The sequence below is a fragment of the Schistocerca gregaria genome, chromosome 1 (assembly GCF_023897955.1).
Source record: "Schistocerca gregaria isolate iqSchGreg1 chromosome 1, iqSchGreg1.2, whole genome shotgun sequence".
In the NCBI taxonomy this organism is placed as follows: domain Eukaryota; kingdom Metazoa; phylum Arthropoda; class Insecta; order Orthoptera; family Acrididae; genus Schistocerca; species Schistocerca gregaria.
In genome coordinates this window covers 142,734,363-142,752,837 of record NC_064920.1, presented here as the reverse complement: position 1 = coordinate 142,752,837, position 18,475 = coordinate 142,734,363, and the positions used below count along the sequence as shown (strand labels likewise).

At 43.5% G+C, this 18,475-nt stretch overlaps 1 protein-coding gene across 1 annotated transcript in view; it reads right to left on the bottom strand.

Moving 5' to 3' along the window:
• LOC126334979 (cilia- and flagella-associated protein 57-like) overlaps nucleotides 1-18,475 on the bottom strand; it is a 100,834-nt gene that overhangs the window by 48,078 nt on the left and 34,281 nt on the right. Inside the window, exon 4 of the mRNA XM_049997821.1 lies at nucleotides 14,193-14,397. Coding sequence (XP_049853778.1) covers nucleotides 14,193-14,397 — 205 coding nt within the window. The remainder of the gene's footprint in view (nucleotides 1-14,192; nucleotides 14,398-18,475) is intronic.

Sequence of the window (18,475 nt, the reverse complement as noted above, 5' to 3'; positions counted from 1 at the left end):
GGACAGGGGTACTACGAATGTAGTGTGTGGACATTAAGTTGGGAATGTGGGTCTGACGGGAAGCGTGCAAGAAATAAGTCCCTGCAGTCGGACTATCCTAGGTGCCTTCGGTGGCTCAGATGGATAGAGCATCTGGCATGTAAGCAGGAGATCCCAGGTTCGAGTCCCGGTCAGGTCACACATTTTCAACTGCCCCCACTAATGTATATCAACGCCCGTCGGCAGCATAGGGTCTTTATTCAAATTATCATTTCAATGTCTGTAGTAGCGCTGGAGGAAATTGACACCATGAATCCTGCAGAACTGTCCATAAATCCGTAGGATTATGAGGGGGTGAAGATCTCTTCTGAACAGCACGTTGCAAAGCATCCCAGATATGCTCATAATGTTCATGTCTGGGGAGTCTGGTGGGCAGCGGAACTATTTAAAATCAGAAGAGTGTTCCTGGAGCTACTCTGCAGAACTTATGGATGTATGGGGGTGTCGCAATTTCGTGCTCGAATTGTCCAAATCCATCAGAATGCACAATGGACATGAATGGATGCAGCTGATCAGACAGGGTGCGGCCGGCCGGGTAGCCGAGAGGTTCTAGGCGCTAAAGTCTGGAACCGCGTGACCGCTATGGTCGCAGATTCGAATCCTGCCTTGGGCATGAATGTGTGTGATGTCCTTAGGTTATTTAGGTTCAAGTAGTTCTAAGTTCTAGAAGACTGATGACCTCAGATGTTAAGTCCCATAGTGCTCAGAGCCATTTGAACCAAGACAGGGTGCTTACGTACATTTCACGTGTCAAGAGTTGTATCTAGACGCATCAGAGATCCCATATCACTCCAACTGCACACGCTCCACAACTTTACAGAGCCTCCACCAGCTTGAACAGTCCCCTGCTGACATGCAGCGTCTAGACATTAATGAGGTTGTCTCCATTACCATACATGTCCATCTGCTCGATACAATTTGAAACTGTATTCGTCCGACCAGGCAACATGTTTCCTGCCATCAACAGTCCAATGTCGGTGTTAACGGGCTCAGGAGAGGTGTAAAGCTTTGGGTCGTGCAGTCATCAAGGGTACACGAGTAGGCCTTTGGCTCCGAAAGCACAAACCGATATTTTTTCGTTGAATGGATCAGCATTGAAATCTGCAGCAATTTGCAAAAGGGTTGCTCTTCTGTTGCGTTGAATGATTCTGTTCAGTAGTCATTGGGCTCATTCTTGCAGGATCTTTTTCCGACTGCAGCGATGTCGGAGATTTGATGTTTTATCGGATTCCTGATATTCACGGTACACTCGTGAAATGGTCTCATCGCTCGTGCGCCGACTATAACACCACGTTCAAAGTCACTGAAATCTTGATAGCCAGCCATTGTAGCACCAGCAACCAATCTAGCAACTGCGCCAGACACTTGTTGTCTTTCTACATCTACACCCCTGGAAATGGAAAAAAGAACACATTGACACCGGTGTGTCAGTCCCACCATACTTGCTCCGGACACTGCGAGAGGGCTGTACAAGCAATGATCACACGCACGTCACAGCGAGCACACCAGGAACCGCGGTGTTGGCCGTCGAATGGCGCTAGCTGCACAGCATTTGTGCACCGCCGCCGTCGGTGTCAGCCAGTTTGCCGTGCCATACGGAGCTCCATCGCAGTCTTTAACACTGGTAGCATGCCGCGACAGCGTGGACGTGAACCGTATGTGCAGTTGACAGGCTTTGAGCGAGGGCGTATAGTGGGCATGCGGGAGGCCGGGTGGACGTACCGCCGAATTGCTCAACACGTGGGGCGTGAGGTCTCCACAGTACATCGATGTTGTCGCCAGTGGTCGGCGGAAGGTGCACGTGCCCGTCGACCTGGGACCGGACCGCAGCGATGCACAGATGCACGCCAAGACCATAGGATCCTACGCAGTGCCGTAGGGGACCGCACCGCCACTTCCCAGCAAATTAGGGACACTGTTGGTCCTGGGGTATCGGCGAGGATCATTCGCAACCGTCTCCATGAAGCTGGGCTACGGTCCCGCACACCATTAGGCCATCTTCCGCTCACGCCCCAACATCGTGCAGCCCGCCTACAGTGGTGTCGCGACAGGCGTGAATGGAGGGACGAATGGAGACGTGTCGTCTTCAGCGATGAGAGTCGCTTCTGCCTTGGTGCCAATGATGGTCGTATGCGTGTTTGGCGCCGTGCAGGTGAGCGCCACAATCAGGACTGCATACGACCGACGCACACAGGGCCAACACCCGGCATCATGGTGTGGGGAGCAATCTCCTACACTGGCCGTACACCTCTGGTGATCGTCGAGGGGACACTGAATAGTGCATGGTACATCCAAACCGTCATCGAACCCATCGTTCTACCATTCCTAGATCGGCAAGGGAACTTGCTGTTCCAACAGGACAATGCACGTCCGCATGTATCCCGTGCCACCCAACATGCTCTAGAAGGTGTAAGTCAACTACCCTGGCCAGCAAGATCTCCGGATCTGTCCCCCATTGAGCATGTTTGGGACTGGATGAAGCGTCATCTCACGCGGTCTGCACGTCCAGCACGAACGCTGGTCCAACTGAGGCGCCAGGTGGAAATGGCATGGCAAGCCGTTCCACAGGACTACATCCAGCATCTCTACGAACGTCTCCATGGGAGAATAGCAGCGTGCATTGCTGCGAAAGGTGGATATACACTGTACTAGTGACGACATTGTGCATGCTCTGTTGCCTGTGTCTATGTGCCTGTGGTTCTGTCAGTGTGATCATGTGATGTATCTGACCCAAGGAATGTGTCAATAAAGTTTCCCCTTCCTGCGACAATGAATTCACGGTGTTCTTATTTCAATTTCCAGGAGTGTAGATCTACATCCATACTCCGCAAGCCACTTGACGGTGTGTGGCGGAGGGTACCCTGAGAACCTCTATCGGTTCTCCCTTCTATTCCAGTCTCGTATTGTTCGTGGAAAGAAAGACTGTCGGTATACCTCTGGGTGGGCTCTAATCTCTCTGATTTTATCCTCATGGTCTCTTCGTGAGACTTTCATAGGGGTTGCCAACCGCAGCGCCGTATTCTGCCTGTTTACATATCTCTGTATGTGAATACGCATGCCTATACTAGTTTCTTTGACACTTCAGTGTAAAATCGTGAAGTTTCGACGAGTGAAATACTCATCATCTTCTGGCGAAGTGTCGAGATTTTGCGGACGCCATCCGACGTATATCTGCGGCGTGTGCCCCCATCATCTGCCTCCCGGAGGCGAGGTACAGAGAGACTGGTGGGTATGGTGGAGGTGAAGTCGCGGTAGTGGGAGTAGCGGATGCGCCGTTCGCATCGCTGTCAGACCATTTCAGCTCTGTTTCGCGGGGAAGACTACGGTGGGTGCAATCTCGACGAATTGCCGCTATCCCTGGATCCTTGCTGCATTCAGTTGGTATCCTTTGTCTCTGTTTCCGAAATTCTCGTGAATCCAAATTTCAATGGACTCTTTTATGAAGTTGTCCCAATATCCGGCGGCTCGGCAAAGTACATTGGAGTTCTCAATCAAATGTGTGGTCTTCCTTGATGTGGTGTTCTGCTATCGGCGATTTCTTCATCTGTCCCAGATACACATATTCCTGGTATGTTCCTCTCGGAGTACTGTGGTATGAATGGGACAGTGCTCAAATGGTTTAAATGATACTTAACTGCAAGAGTGCAGAAAGTTGAAATAAGCAGTTCACATAATAAGCAAAAAAAAAAAAAAAAAAAAAAAACGGTGATTTCTCAAACTGGGGAACAATCAAGAATGGGGTGCCACAAGGTTCAGTCTTGGGTCCTCTGCTGTTCTTAATATATATTAATGACTTGCCATTCTATATTCATGAAGATGGAAAGCTGGTACTTTTTGCCGATGATACAAGTATAGCTATCACACCCAAAAGACAAGAATTAACTGGTGAAATTGTAAACGATGTTTTTCAGAAAATCATTAAGTGGTTCTCTACAAATGGGCTCTCATTAAACTTTGACAAAACACAGTATATACAGTTCCACACAGTAAATGGAATGACACCATTAATAAATATAGACTTTGATCAGAAATCGGTAGCTAAGGTAGAATATTCAAAATTTCTAGGTGTATGCATTGATGAGGGGTTGAACTGGAAAAAACACTGAGGATCTGCTTATGCTATTAGGGTCATTGAAAAATTTTTGCAATATACATCTGACTAAATTAGCTTCCCACACCTATTTTCATTCTCTGCTTTCGTATGGCATCATATTCTGGGGTAACTCATCATTGAGTAAAAAAGTGTTCATTGCACAAAAGTGTGTAATCAGAATAATTGCTAGAGCTCATCCAAGATCATCCTGCAGACACTTATTTAAAGAGCTTGAGATCTTCACTGTAGCCCCACAATACATATATTCACTTATGAAATTTGTTATTAACAATACGAACGAATTCAAAAGTAATAGCAGTGTACATGGCTACCACACTAGGAGAAAGGATGATCTTCACTACCCAAGATTAAATCTAACTTTGGCTCAGAAGGGAATAAATTATACTGCCACAAAAGTGTTTTGTCACTTATCTAATAGCATCAAGAGTCTGACAGATAGCCATTTAGCATTAAAAAGGAAATTAACAGAATTTCTGAATGGAAACTCCTTCTACTCATAGTAAGTGGGTAATTCCTCCCCCCCCCCACACACACACACACCAAAAAATATTAAGTTTCATGTAATATTTTGTGTAATAGCCTATCCCCGATGTTATTCAATCTTTATATTGAGCAAGCAGTGAAAGAAACAAATGAAAAATTCGGTGTAGGTATTAAAATCCATGGAGAAAAAAAGAAAATTTTGAGGTTCGCCGATGACGTTGCAATTCTGTCAGAGACAGCAAAGGACTTGGAAGAGCAGTTGAACGGAATGGACAGTGTCTTGAAAGGAGGGTATAAGATGAACATCAACAAAAGCAAAACGAGGCTAATGGAATGTAGTCAAATTAAGTCGGGTGTTGTGGAGGGAATTAGATTAGGAAATGAGACACTTAAAGTAGTAAAGGAGTTTTGCTATTTCGGGAGCAAAATAACTGATAATGGTCGAAGTAGAGAGGATATAATATGTAGACTGGCAATGGCAAGGAAAGCGTTTCTGTAAAAGAGAAATTTGTTAATATCGAGTATAGATTTAAGTGTCAGGAAGTCGTTTCTGAAGGTGTTTGTATGGAGTGTAGTCATGTATGGAAGTGAAACATGGACGATAAATAGTTTGGACAAGAAGAGAAGCTTTCGAAATGTGGTGCTACAGAAGAATGCTGAAGATTAGATGGGTATATCACATAACTAATGAGGAGGTATTGAATAGAACTGGGGAGAAGAGAAGTTTGTGGCACAACTGGACTTGAAGAAGGGATCGGTTGGTAGGACATGTCCTGAGGCATGAAGGGATCACCAAATTGGTATTGGAGGGCAGCGTGGAGGGTAAAAATCGTAGAGGGAGACCAAGAGATCAGTACACTAAGCAGATTCAAAAGGATGTAGGTTGCAGTAGGTACTGGGAGATGAAGAAGCTTGCACAGGATAGAGTTACATGGAGAGCTGCATCAAACCAGTCTCAGGACTGAAGACCACAACAACAACAACAACAACAACAACAACAACAATATCTTGTATAGACACCTTTTATTAAACTGACATGTTCCACATCATTACGAAGTGTCGTATTCATGATCTATGGAACAAGTACTAATCTAATCTAATTTAATCTAAACTGCATACTGTTAACCGCATTTGCAGGCGATGCTGTAAATTCGTGGTACGTTCAGTTTAAGTAAGACTTTTACAGTTCCAAGACACTCTTTCGTTTTCGGCGGTAGTCAGAAGACGGTTTTTATGTTTGATTTTTCCAGAAGCCTCCCAATTTTGGCTGGCTGCGGTCCCAAATAAGGAAGCATAGCGAGTTTCTTGTCTTTTTCTTCCTCTTCCCGATTTTCCGCAACCTGTTGCGGCGGCGTGGTTCCTTTCGTCCTCTTACCTTCACCTACCTGTGAACTCGTTGCAGCAGATCGCCAGTAGGAAAACCGAGCAGAAACCTACCGTACTGCAACTCGCACCGGGCTGCATACAACGTAACTATTCTAAGTATCGGGGAAAGGTGTTCATTTTGAAGGAAAGGTGAAAATACTGACAAAACTTCGGTATATTCTGAAGTTGAGAGTTACACGTTCACTGCCAAGCCCGCGCTAATCCTGACACAGTCACGCACAAACCCTTTCATTCAAGTTTATGGTAACGTATTACCCGAAATCTGAACAGCTATTAAACACAGATTATTCTTAAATGAAAATGCCATACTATTAAGTTTATCGGTGTCTAATGCACTCAGGTTTTTTGTGACCAATCTGCTCAATATGCCAAGCGGAATAACTGTGTTTCCGCATACACAAAATTACTTAAAAAATCCGTCCTTTCTAAGAAACACACCAGAATAAATATGCCTTCACTTTAAAGCACTTTTGAGGCATGTAGTACACCTAAAACCGGCAAATTATAACTTCCTTATGAGCTCATACTACACACAACCTTTCCTTTGAAAGGCTGGGCTCCGACTCCTTAGACTGCTGTAAGAATTCTGTATCTCCAAGACAATAGACGCGCAAAGAATACTCCGTTCTTGATTGGTCAGTTTTCTTTAACGCCAACAGAAAAACGTTATTCTCACGCGTTATTCCGCGCTCTTCGTGACTAACCAATCAACAAATAACACACTTTCGAACTGTACTTTTTCCCGAAATGAATACTTAACATTGTGATATTTTGTTTGTACTTTATATTATCAAATATTTTCATTTGCACGCAAATTAGCTTTCCTTTTACCATAAACGTACTTAACATATTATGATGCAAAATTCCCTGTGGTCAGCATTCACTCTTGTCTTAAAATTTTCTCACGCTACTTCGTACAGCGTTTATCAGTAGAACAATGATCTACATATTTACTTTAGACGACATTCACGCATCGTTCACACTACTAAAAGCATATACACAACTGTAAAAACACAAATAAACAAAAAAGCCTTCAAGAAATAAAGAGAACAATCCATAAAAACGTTCTCTTGACCTATTTCTTGAATATGTCTGTACACTGCTGCCCTCTAGCAGATGAAAATTAGAATTACGTACTCGACTGAACCCGCTTCACCCATCTGTCCCTGTGCGTTCTCCAGGCATACAGACTCTAGACAGGAGCTGCGCTCTACGCTTCAATGCACTCATTTTTGTGAAATATCTCCTTCAGGTGCTGCAGTTCATCTGAGACGCTTTCTTCTTCATAGATGACGTGCGCCCTGTATAATAAGGTGGACGGTACTGTTTGTCACTCCGCTGCATTGCGGCAGCTTGTTGCACACAGATACAGGTCGGTGTGGGTCTCCTTGCTATATACTGAACATCCTAGTGTGTCATCTGGTTTCTTCCTTATTAGTATATCCAGAAATGGGAGACAGCCATTCTCCTCTATTTCCATGATTAAGGCGATGTTTTCAGATGCTGTTAAGATGGTCGAAAAACTCAGTGCCTGCCTGCCAAGCTCTCGTAACACAAAAGTATTGTCAACATAGCGGTAGACGTGCTTGGGTTTTTGGCGAGCAATTTGGGGCGTCACCTCCTCAAAGTGTTCTATGTGATGTCACCGCCAGACACCGCGTTTGCTAGGTGGTAGCCATTAAATCGGCCACGGCCCGTTAGTATACGTCGGACCCGCGTGTCGCCAATATCAGTGATTTGCAGACCGAGCGCCGCCACACGGCAGGTCCTAGTCTAGAGAGACTCCCTAGCACTCGCCCCAGTTGTACAGCCGACTTTGCTAGCGATGGTTCTCTGTCTACATCCGTTCTGATTAGCCGAGACGACAGTTTAGCTTAGCCTTCAGCTACGTCATTTGCTACGACCTAGCAATTATGTACCGTCAAGAGCGATTTTCATCATTAATGGATTAAAATTTAGTATCAAACTAATTACGTCCGCTTTCTGAATTCTGATTCCTTGTCATGTCCCAGACCTCACGTCAGCATAGTTCTTCCCTCCTCACGCCAGCCTGCGTGAGCTAAAACGCGTGCATTTCGGCCTCCAATAGTAACACGGTACTGGCTCTTCTGCCAACTACAACATTCTGTGCATATATTAGCGATCCCTGGAGTAAGAGGGGATCCCTTGGACACTCCATCTGTCTATTCATAAAACTTTCTATTGGACTTAAAGTCGGTGATCGTTAGTTCGTGTCAGAACAGTTTCACTATTTGAGACTAAATGATGCAGCAGAGCCAAGCTGTCTTGCAGAGGTACTTTCATGAGAAGTAACGCTGAAGCTCACGAAAGGTCGTGTCTTTGTAATAGCATGTGTTCAAGTACTCCGACCACTGACAAAGACGAAAGAGTGGCTTGGCTCTGTGAAAGACTCACTTAAACTCAACATATCAGGAATTTATAGCATCGCTTGCAAATGAAGTGATGTATTTCTAAACGCTGCGAAGAACAGATGAGGCATTCATGGCTGGGCAGACGGAGAAATCGACGATAGCAGAACACAGCATCAAGGAAGACAACACATTTGAGTTCGAGAACACCATTGTGCTTTCCCGAGCCGCTGGCTATTGGAACAACTTCATAAAACAGTCCATTGAAATTCGGATTCACGATGATCTTGGAATCAGAGACAAAGGGTACGAACTGAGTGCGGCATGGAATCCAGCGATAGCAGCAATTCGTCGAGAGGCCACACACTACCGTCCTCCTTGCAAAACACGGGCAGAATGCTATGACAGAGATGCGTATGGCGCATCCGCTACCCTCACCACCGCGACTTCACCCCCGCCCTGCCCACCAACCTCTCTTCTGTATCCAGCCTTCCGGAGCCAGGTGGGGGGGGGGGGGGGGGGGAGGGGCACACCGCAGTTATAAGTAGGACGGCGTCTGCAAAATCTCAACACTTCGCCAGAAGAGGAGTACGTCACTCGTCGAGATGTCGCTGTTTTGTAATATTGCCACCCACCTGGAAAACCAAGGTCTTTTCATCAGCTGTATACACCAGAAAGTTTACATTCACATATACGTTTATTACAGTCGTAAAAGTCGGTATTAACATACATAATTTGTAAGAAACTATATTGAGAGAAACAAAGCAGGAATGGCTGGACGAGAAATGCAAGAATGTAGAAGCATGCATGACTATCAGAAAGATAGAGGCAGGATTCAGGAAACTAAAGAGACCTTTACAGAAAGGAGAAGAACCAGTATTTACATTTAGGGCTCAGATTGCAAGCCCATATTCAGCAAGGATGGATGAGAGGTGAAATAAATACATAGGAGGTCTATATAAGGGAAAGAACCTGGAGACAATATTACATAAAGAGAAGAGGTAATATGTGAAGATGAGATGATAGACATTACACTGTGAGAAAACACAAACAGGTCTCTGAGAGACGTAAGTCGAAAAAATCTCCTGAAGTAGGCGACGTTCCCTCAGAATTACTAAGGTCTTTGGTAAAGCCATCCATGACAATCCTTTTCCGCCTCTTATGCAAGATGTATTAGACAGGCGAAATGACTCAGACACAAAGAAGAACGTAATGATTCTTATTCTCTGTAACACAATTGCTGACGGATGTGAATATTACCGAACCGCCAGTTTAATAAGACATGGTTGCAAAATACTGGGACGAATTATTTACAAACGGATGAAAAATCTAGTAAAAGACTAACTCGGAGATCACCTTTTAGGATCTGAGGAAATATAGGAACATGTTAGGCCGCACTTTCTAACGTTTCCGACTTAAAGCGTGAGTGAAAATCTGGGTTATTTCGGTTTATTCCACAAAATCAACTTCCACTTCTTACTCGGAATTTGCAGCCAATCTTCTTTACCGGATAGTCGGCTGCTGGAAACCCTAATGATTTCTTCTCCGTCGAATAACGATAGGTAACTGAATTTTTAGACTCTTTATACTTATGAAATAAGTAGACATGTAAACTTTGCTTTTCGTCAATTAACGATGTATTTGACGTTCATACACAATAAAACTCCCACTTTCATCATAAATATATAATTTCCGGTAAATCTCTCGTACAGTCGAACGTCAGAAACATATTGAATTACTGTTAAAAGAAAGTTGGCTTTGATACCATAACTTTTCTTAACATAAATCAGAAAATAAGTCTTACCTATAGCAAGGTTACGTCAACAGTTTCCAACAGTTCTTTTACAACTGTCTTTGTTTTGATAACAATAGTCAATGACCCAATAAGCACAGGGCTGCATGTAAACTCCATGGTTCTTCCTTATACACTTACTAAAATGTCTATGGATTGCCAGGCAGGTACTTGTCGGTGCCATTCGTCCACCGCGTCTACTTTCTTCCCGCAACTGAAAAATGGTTCAAATGGCTCTGAGCACTATGGGACTTGACTGCTGAGGTCATCAGTCCCCTATAACTTAAAACTACTTAAACCTAACTAACCTAAGGACATCGCACACATCCATGCCCGAGGCAGGATTCGAAACTGCGACCGTAGCCGTCGCGCGGTTCCAGACTGTAGCGCCTGATTTTAAACCTGCACGCAGAAACATTTGACGTGCAGCAGGTAGGATTCTACCATCCCACACTCATATCCAGAATATCGTGTGCTTGAGACGGTAGATGGCTGAGTGGTTCTAGAATTTACACAGAAATTCTCGAATTACTACAACTTACCCTACGATTTATCTTACACGATAGACTGAAAACTGATGTTTACAGCATTTATAGATTTAAAAAAAGTTTTAAGTGGTATGCACTCTTTGAAATTCTGAAAGTAGTAAGGTAAAATAGAGAAATTACCTATAAACTCGTACAAAGGCCAGAGTGTAATTATAAGACAGTGAGACGGGACTGTAGCCTTTCCCCGATGTTACTCAGTTCCACTGAGCAAAACGAAACCAAGCAGAAATTTGGAAAGAAAGTTAAATTTCACGCTACGGTCGCAGGTTCGAATCCTGCCTCGGCATGGATGTGTGTGATGTCCTTAGGTTAGTTAGGTTTAATTAGTTCTACGTTCTAGGCGACTGATGACCTCAGAAGTTAAGTCGCATAGTGCTCAGAGCCAGCCAATTAAATTTCACGGAGAAAAAATAAAGCATTGCGGGTTGCCGATGACGTGATTTTTCCGGAGACGGCACAGGGTTTACAGGAGTAGTATAGCGTAATGGACAACGCCTTGAAAAGAGGTTACAAGGTGAACACGAACAAAAGTAAAACAATGGTAAAGTAATGTAGTCGAGTTAAGTCAGCTGATGCCGACAGAATTAACTAGGAAATGAGACACAAAAGTGTCAATGGGTTTTGCTATGATGGCCGAAGCGGGGAGGATATAAAATGCAGACTGACTGTTTTTTTAAAAGAGCCATCCGTGACAAAGCTCTTCCATCTTGCATGCAAGGTACTAGACAAGTGAAATACCTCTCAGATGTCAAAAATAATGGAATAGTTCCTATTATTAATAGCATAGGTGCTGATAGTTATCAATATTACTGAACCATCACTAAAATTGAGTATAAATTTAATTGTTAGGAAGTATTTTCTGGAGGTACTATTATGGAGTATGGTTTTGTACAGAAGTGAAACGTGAACGATAAGTAATTCAAACAAGAACAGAAGTAAAGCTTTTGAAATGTAACGCTACAGACAAATGAGGAGAAAAAAGAAATTTGCGATACAACTTGACAAAAAAGGGAGATCGGTTGATAGGACACATACTGAGGCCTCGAGGAATCGTCAGTCTGATAATGAATAGAAGTGTCAGGGTGAAAATTGTAGAGGAGAATACAGAATGGATTTATGATGCGGTATCTATGTAGAGATGAAGAATCTTGCACAGGGTAGAATGTGGGAGAGCCAGAAAAAGAGAACTCCTTATAGCTGGCAGCAGTGTTGCCAACTTCCAACTGCAGAACACCAATGTCTGCGGGCGACAACAGTAGTCGTCTGTAGTGCTGCCACAACACTGAGACGTTGCAGTTACGTGATTCTTGAAACACTAAATCAGTCAAGAAAAAACATCAAGATGATTTGTCCGATAACGATATTGATAAATTCCAAACAGGAATTCGGCACAAAAAATCGAGGAACACTAGAACAAAGTCGATGTGTCTCGAATCCTCGATTTTGGTCGATATACTTTGTTAGAACAGTAGAGAGGGTGCCAGAATTAACTGCGTGTATCTTTCTGCATTCTGGGGGCAATCCATATGGTAAGGTGGTTGGCGAAAGGTGCCGTATTCATTGATTGAAAATGACAATCAGAATTTCAATGTGGTATAATCTCACAGCTAAGTTACAGCCATCCTGTTCCGTGCATTAATTTAGGTCCTTCCTGCATTCTGCGTCTACGTGTACCAATAAGTTTGTTCTGGCGGCAAGGAAAACTTCTCAGCACATGTGAACAGTTCTGTTAATACAAGGTCGACTCATGTTAATGCCACCAGTTGTCCAAATTCTGAATAAGCACCTTATGCAGAGCGGACCGCTGTGAAATGTGCAGGAAGACAATCAATGAGTTTCTGGAAGATACCAACAAGGATGTGGAGAATGACGACTCCAGTGCTGTAGCCAGCTGCAGTAAGTTTCTCGGTTGAACAACCACGGTGCGAACAGCCCAATCGAGGTGGCCCCACAGATTCTCTACGAGTTTAAATTTGGGAAGTTTGGTGGCCAGGAGAGTACAGTAAATCCTGTTACTCTTCGAAGCACACACGTACACTGCGAACTGTGTGCCACATTGCATTGTCCTGCTAATAGATGCCACAGCTCAGAGGAAAAGCAAAGTGCAGGTAGGGATGGACATAGCCCCAAGGATAGATGCATACCTTCGTTGATGTGTTCCAGAATGATGAGTTCGCACAGCAAATCCCACAGAAACATTCCCCAGGCCATAATGCTCCCTCTCTTATCTGGACCCTTCCGACAATTGTTGTATGTTTGTATACGCCGATAGCCATCTGACCGATTGCTCATAAAACGTGATTCATATGAAAAATCACCTGTCAGCACGCAGTGGACGTTTAATTGTACTGACGTGCAAATTCCAGCCTTCGTCGCTGATGAACAGTAGTCAACGTGTGTGGAAGAAGGTGTCTGCTGCGAAGGCCCATAAAGTGACTACTGACACCGTTGGTAGCCCCTTGATTCATATTGGCGGTCAGTAACTGAATACTTGCACGTCCATGTGACTGCACACACCTGTGCAGCCATCGTTCAACCCTGTCCTCTACGGCCTGTGGTACACCATAGTTTCCTCGGCACTGGTTTTGGATAGCACCATTTTGCCATGCATGGTATATTTTCACCAGATGGCATGCGAGTTGATCACAGACTTAGACGTTTCGGGGCAGAAGGGCTTCATGAGAGGTATGACCCTCCCCCATCCCCTCCCCCTTCGATTCAGGTCTGTCACAAAGACCAACGATGGTTACTGAAGTACGGTCAGAGTTTACAGTAACAGAGTATTGGTGATGTTGACCAGACCTCAGATCTCAGATGCTTAGGATGACACGTGCTATTACTAAATGTTGTAAGGCGAACAGTACCCCTCCCCCCCTCCCCCCCCCCCCCACTGCAACCCTCCTTCCATGTTTGTTGGCTTAAGGCAGTACAACAGAAGACCATAGGTCTCAAGCCCATGTCGAAGGTCATTACCTCGTCTGTGTCGCAATTTGTATGAATGAATAAAAAAGAACTGTGGCGTCCTTTCGACGCTCTTGTATAGTTAGCCATAGTACACCAAAGATGTGATGGATCAACTATTGAGCAGTTCAGATAGTGCGTTTCTTGTGAGCGGCAAGCCAAAGGAAAATTTGTATGGACTACAATTTATTTACAGTGTGGGACTACAGGTTGCAGTACACGCTTGGTCCCAAGCCTAAAGAGTGGACTGCTGTCATTCAGTCGAATAATTTGTAGAACTTACGTAACCAGAGGCTGTGTAATCAAGCTGTAAAATGGCATAATCAGTTAGTCGGTTTGTCAGTAAAATATAGAGTCTGAATTTTTTTGTCAATAAAGTATAGCTTAGAATATGAATTTCTCTCGGCCCATTCATTTACCATATTCGTTCCCTTTCATCAAAAATGGATATTTTATGAGTCTTATGACTAAAATACAGCCAAAAAATACTGTATATTTACCTGTCGGATGCGCAGCAGCACAGTACAGTTGTTGTTTGTATTGCCTGATGAACATCTGTCTCTCAGTTTCGTAATTCCAGACACGTAACGTGTGGTCTTCCCTCCCAGACGTAACAAAAATCGGTTTCCAAAGACAGGTAGACAGCCCGCTTATGGGTCCGTGATGAAGCCGCTCCCCCAAGATTGAGAACGGAATTTCTGGTTCCTGAGGACACAGTAGCAATGTTGGTAGTCACGAATTGTGAATGTACTATTACTTTAATCAATTGAACTATATGCTTCCAGAAACCTTTTTAAGTCTCTAACACCTATGATACACATGTGCAGAACGAAGCGATGGATGAAAATTTGTACCACAGCCAGTTTCAGATCCGTTCTTGGTACGAATTTTCATTTATCGCTTCAGTCTGCTTCGAATCGTGGCTTTGGTACAGATTTACATGCATCACTTTAGTCCACTTATATGTGTTGGTACTTCCTTGTTTGCTTAGTGACGCATCCCTCGAAGTACATATTCAGTAAATCATAGAATTCAAATTTTTGGACAGAAATCTCTGTAAACACACGATTTAGCAAACCTTCATACTGTTATACAAGAGATGTGTTTCAACAGAACCCATTCGAAGCCTAACATATGATGTATTACGGTTTGGAATGCAAAGGCGCTAGCGCATGTGCACCTTCATTTCCATCACATTCACTTGTTGTTGTATGGCTGTATGGTTTAAAAGATTGGCGCAATGACTATTAGAAATCTCTAAGAAACATGAAACGTCAACTACCATATACGTCGACCAATTGCTCATACCATCGGAAGTGTTTCGTCATAGACGACTAAAAGTATAAATAGTCCAGTCAACGAAGGAAATTCGGGGAAAAATTCGTGTAGCCGCAATTTTTTGTGTAGTGGTAGGAGGAAGTGTCATGAACAACATACGGAAAATCTAGGTTGGTGGGAAGTGACCGTGTAGGTGAGGTGGCGTTCAAAGATCACTTTTTTATGTTCTTCTTGAATAACTCTAACACCACAGCTTCTACAAAAATGCTTCCCAGTACAAACTTAAACTGCGTTATATTTCCTACGAAAAACGTATTACTCATTTTTTCTCTGGCACTAATAGTTTCCACATTGCAGGTGGATGGAAAAGTCATAGATTATTAAAAATATTGGTTTAGCGGTTTAAAGTTAAAGTTTACTGTTAAATTGAATAGATTAAGAGCAAATATTAAATGTGTGTATCATGTCTAAGTGCAGTAGAAGCTAGAACATTAATAAGGGATGAACTGTATTCTAGCAATGTAACAGGATGGAAACGATGGTGGGGGGTGGGGGGAGGGTGAGGTTGAATGTTAGAAGCGTGAGGGAAGGTATTTCGCCAAATTGTGATTATGCTTTTTCATTCTTCACATGTTTGCAGAGTAAAGACCGAGCAGGTGATTCCTCATTCTTTCCTATGCACTAGCCCCAAAAAACAACACAGCATGTATCACATATACAGACACTTCAGCAGCTCGTAGTACGTGTTCTGGCGTAGCCACTAGCGCCGGAAGGAAGATGAGGGACGCAAGAGAAGAGAAGGCGGTGAAACGACGTCAGCCAAAAGCGCAGAGTATTAGCACGGCCCGGCACAGAGTGCTACGAGAACAGTTATTAGTGATCGACAAACTGCGTGTCAAACTTGCACAAACATTGTATAATAACAAAAGGCTCGGATTTATGTTGCATGTCGCCCATCGCTTTCGACACCTTTGGAAATACAAGTTAAGTATTGTCACTCTTCTTATTTGTAATAAAAACTACTAATGTTATTTGCTTGAATTGTTGTACAGCATTCCAAGAACGCAGCATCCTGTAGGCACACTATACGAGACGAGTGGGCAAGACCCACATTTGGCAACGAGGACTCAGCGATATGAATCACCAACGACTCAATGTGCAGACATGCCTGGCGGTGCTTAGTGTCGACAAATTAGGTTAACAGTAAGTGGAAAACATATGAATAACTAGTAGACTTAACACTAATGTAAGAAACGCATATAGGTCTGTGCACACTGTTCTACATTGCTAGAGCGGAATTGATTCTTAGTCATCCCGTATGGCTGCTGTAGCTTTCTTTCAGGAATGGACACTTGTCCCACCAAAAGCGATGCTGGCTTTTCAAATCATATCTTCTCAGTATTTTCTGTCCAGTTCTCTCAAGTGAGTGAACAAAATAACTTCATCGAGCTCATGTTTATATAGTGGAGTTATTTTCAGTTTATTGAGCATTAATTTGCAGTTGTTGAGTGGGATTTTACGTAAAAAAATCTCGACAGCTGGAGCTGTTAGTTGTGCACCACACGGAAGACACTCTCTGAAGTGTAACAGGCTAGCAATATGTATTCCACAATGTTGATTTCATTCTCTCCACTATAAATGGCTCGAATACTTTTCGTAGCATTATGGGTACCAAATGCATTACCCTAGCCTCAGCTCTCCCAACATTTCAGGAGGACTAGAGGCTTAAATTGTCTCCCTCTGCAACACAAGTAGATCACCTAGGTGGTATGGAACTTCCTATATTTCAATATAATTCAAGCAATGCATTACAGAAGATTACTGTTACAGATTTGCTTATGAGTTGTCCTGTTCTATCAGTTATATTGACATCCACCTTGCAAGACACACTGTGGATGTGAGATAAGATGCTCTATCCAGTGTGGCCTACTCTAGAAGTGCCAGTAATTCCTGAACGGTAGAGATATATTCAGTGTATCAAAAATTCAATTAAAGCTAGAGAATTGCAGTAAAACTTCCTGGTCATTTATTAATTCACGACCAAGTGACTACAGCACGGTTACATGGATTTTCAACACGCTGTTAACGACAGATAGCAGCAAGATGCCACTATTATCGTTCTAATTCCCCCCCCCCCCTCTCCCCATGAACCATGGACCATGCCGTTGGTTGAGAGGCTTGCGTGCCTCAGCGATAAGATAGCCGTACCGTAGGTGCAACCACAACGGAGGGATATCTCTTGAGAGGCCAGACAATCGTGTGGTTCCTGAAGAGGGGCAGCAGCCTTTTCAGTAGTTGCAGGGGCAACAGTCTGTATGACTGCCTGATCTGGCCTTGGAACACTAACCAAAACGGCCTTGCTTCAGCGAACGGCTGAAAGCAAGGGGTAACTACAGCCGTAATTTTTCCCGAGGGCATGCAGCTTTACTGTATGATTAAATGATGATCGTGTCCTCTTGGGTAAAATATCCCGGAGATAAAATAGTCCACCATTCAGATCTGCGGGCGGGGACTACTCAAGGAGAAAGAAAACTGGCTTTCTACGGATCAGAGCGTGGAATGTCAGATCCCTTAATCGGGCACGTAGGTTATAAAATTTAAAAAGGGAAATGGATAGGTTACAGGTAGATAGAGTGGGAATTAGTGAAGTTCGGTGGCAGGAGGAACAAGACTTTTTGTCAGGAGAATACAGGGTTATAAATACAAAGTCAAATAGGGGTCATGCAGGAGTAGGTTTAATAATGAATAAAAAGATAGCAGTGCGGGTAAGCTACTACAAACAGCATAGTGAACGCATTATTGTGGCCAAGATAGACACGAAGACCACGCCGACAACATCAGTACAAGTTTATATGCCAACTAGCTCCGCAGATGACGAAGAAATTGAAGAAAAGTATGACGGAATAAAAGAAATTATTCAGATAGTGAAAGGAGACGAAAATTTAATAGTCATGGGTGACTGGAATTCGGTAGTAGGAAAAGGGAGAGAAGGAAACGTAGTAGGTGAATATGGCTCAAATGGTTCAAATGGCTCTGAACACTATGGGACTTAACTTCTGAGGTCATCAGTCCCCTAGAACTTAGAACTACTTAAACCTAACTAACATAAGGACATCACACAACACCCAGTCATGACGATGTAGAGAAAATCCCTGACCCCGCCGGGAAGGTGAATATGGATTGGGGCTAAGAAATGAAAGAGGAAGCCGCCTGGTAGAATTTTGCACAAAGTATAACTTCATCATAGCTAACACTTGGTTTAAAAACCATAAAAGAAGGTTGTATACATGGAAGAAGCCTGGAGATACTGACAGGTTTCAGATAGATTATATAATGGTAAGACAGACATTTAGGAACCAGGTTTTAAATTGTAAGACATTTCCAGGGGCAGATGTGGACTCTGACCACAATCTATTGGTTATGAACTGTAGATTAAAACTGAAGAAACTGTAAAAAGGTGGGAATTTAAGGAGATGGGACCTGGATAATCTGAAAGAACCAGAGG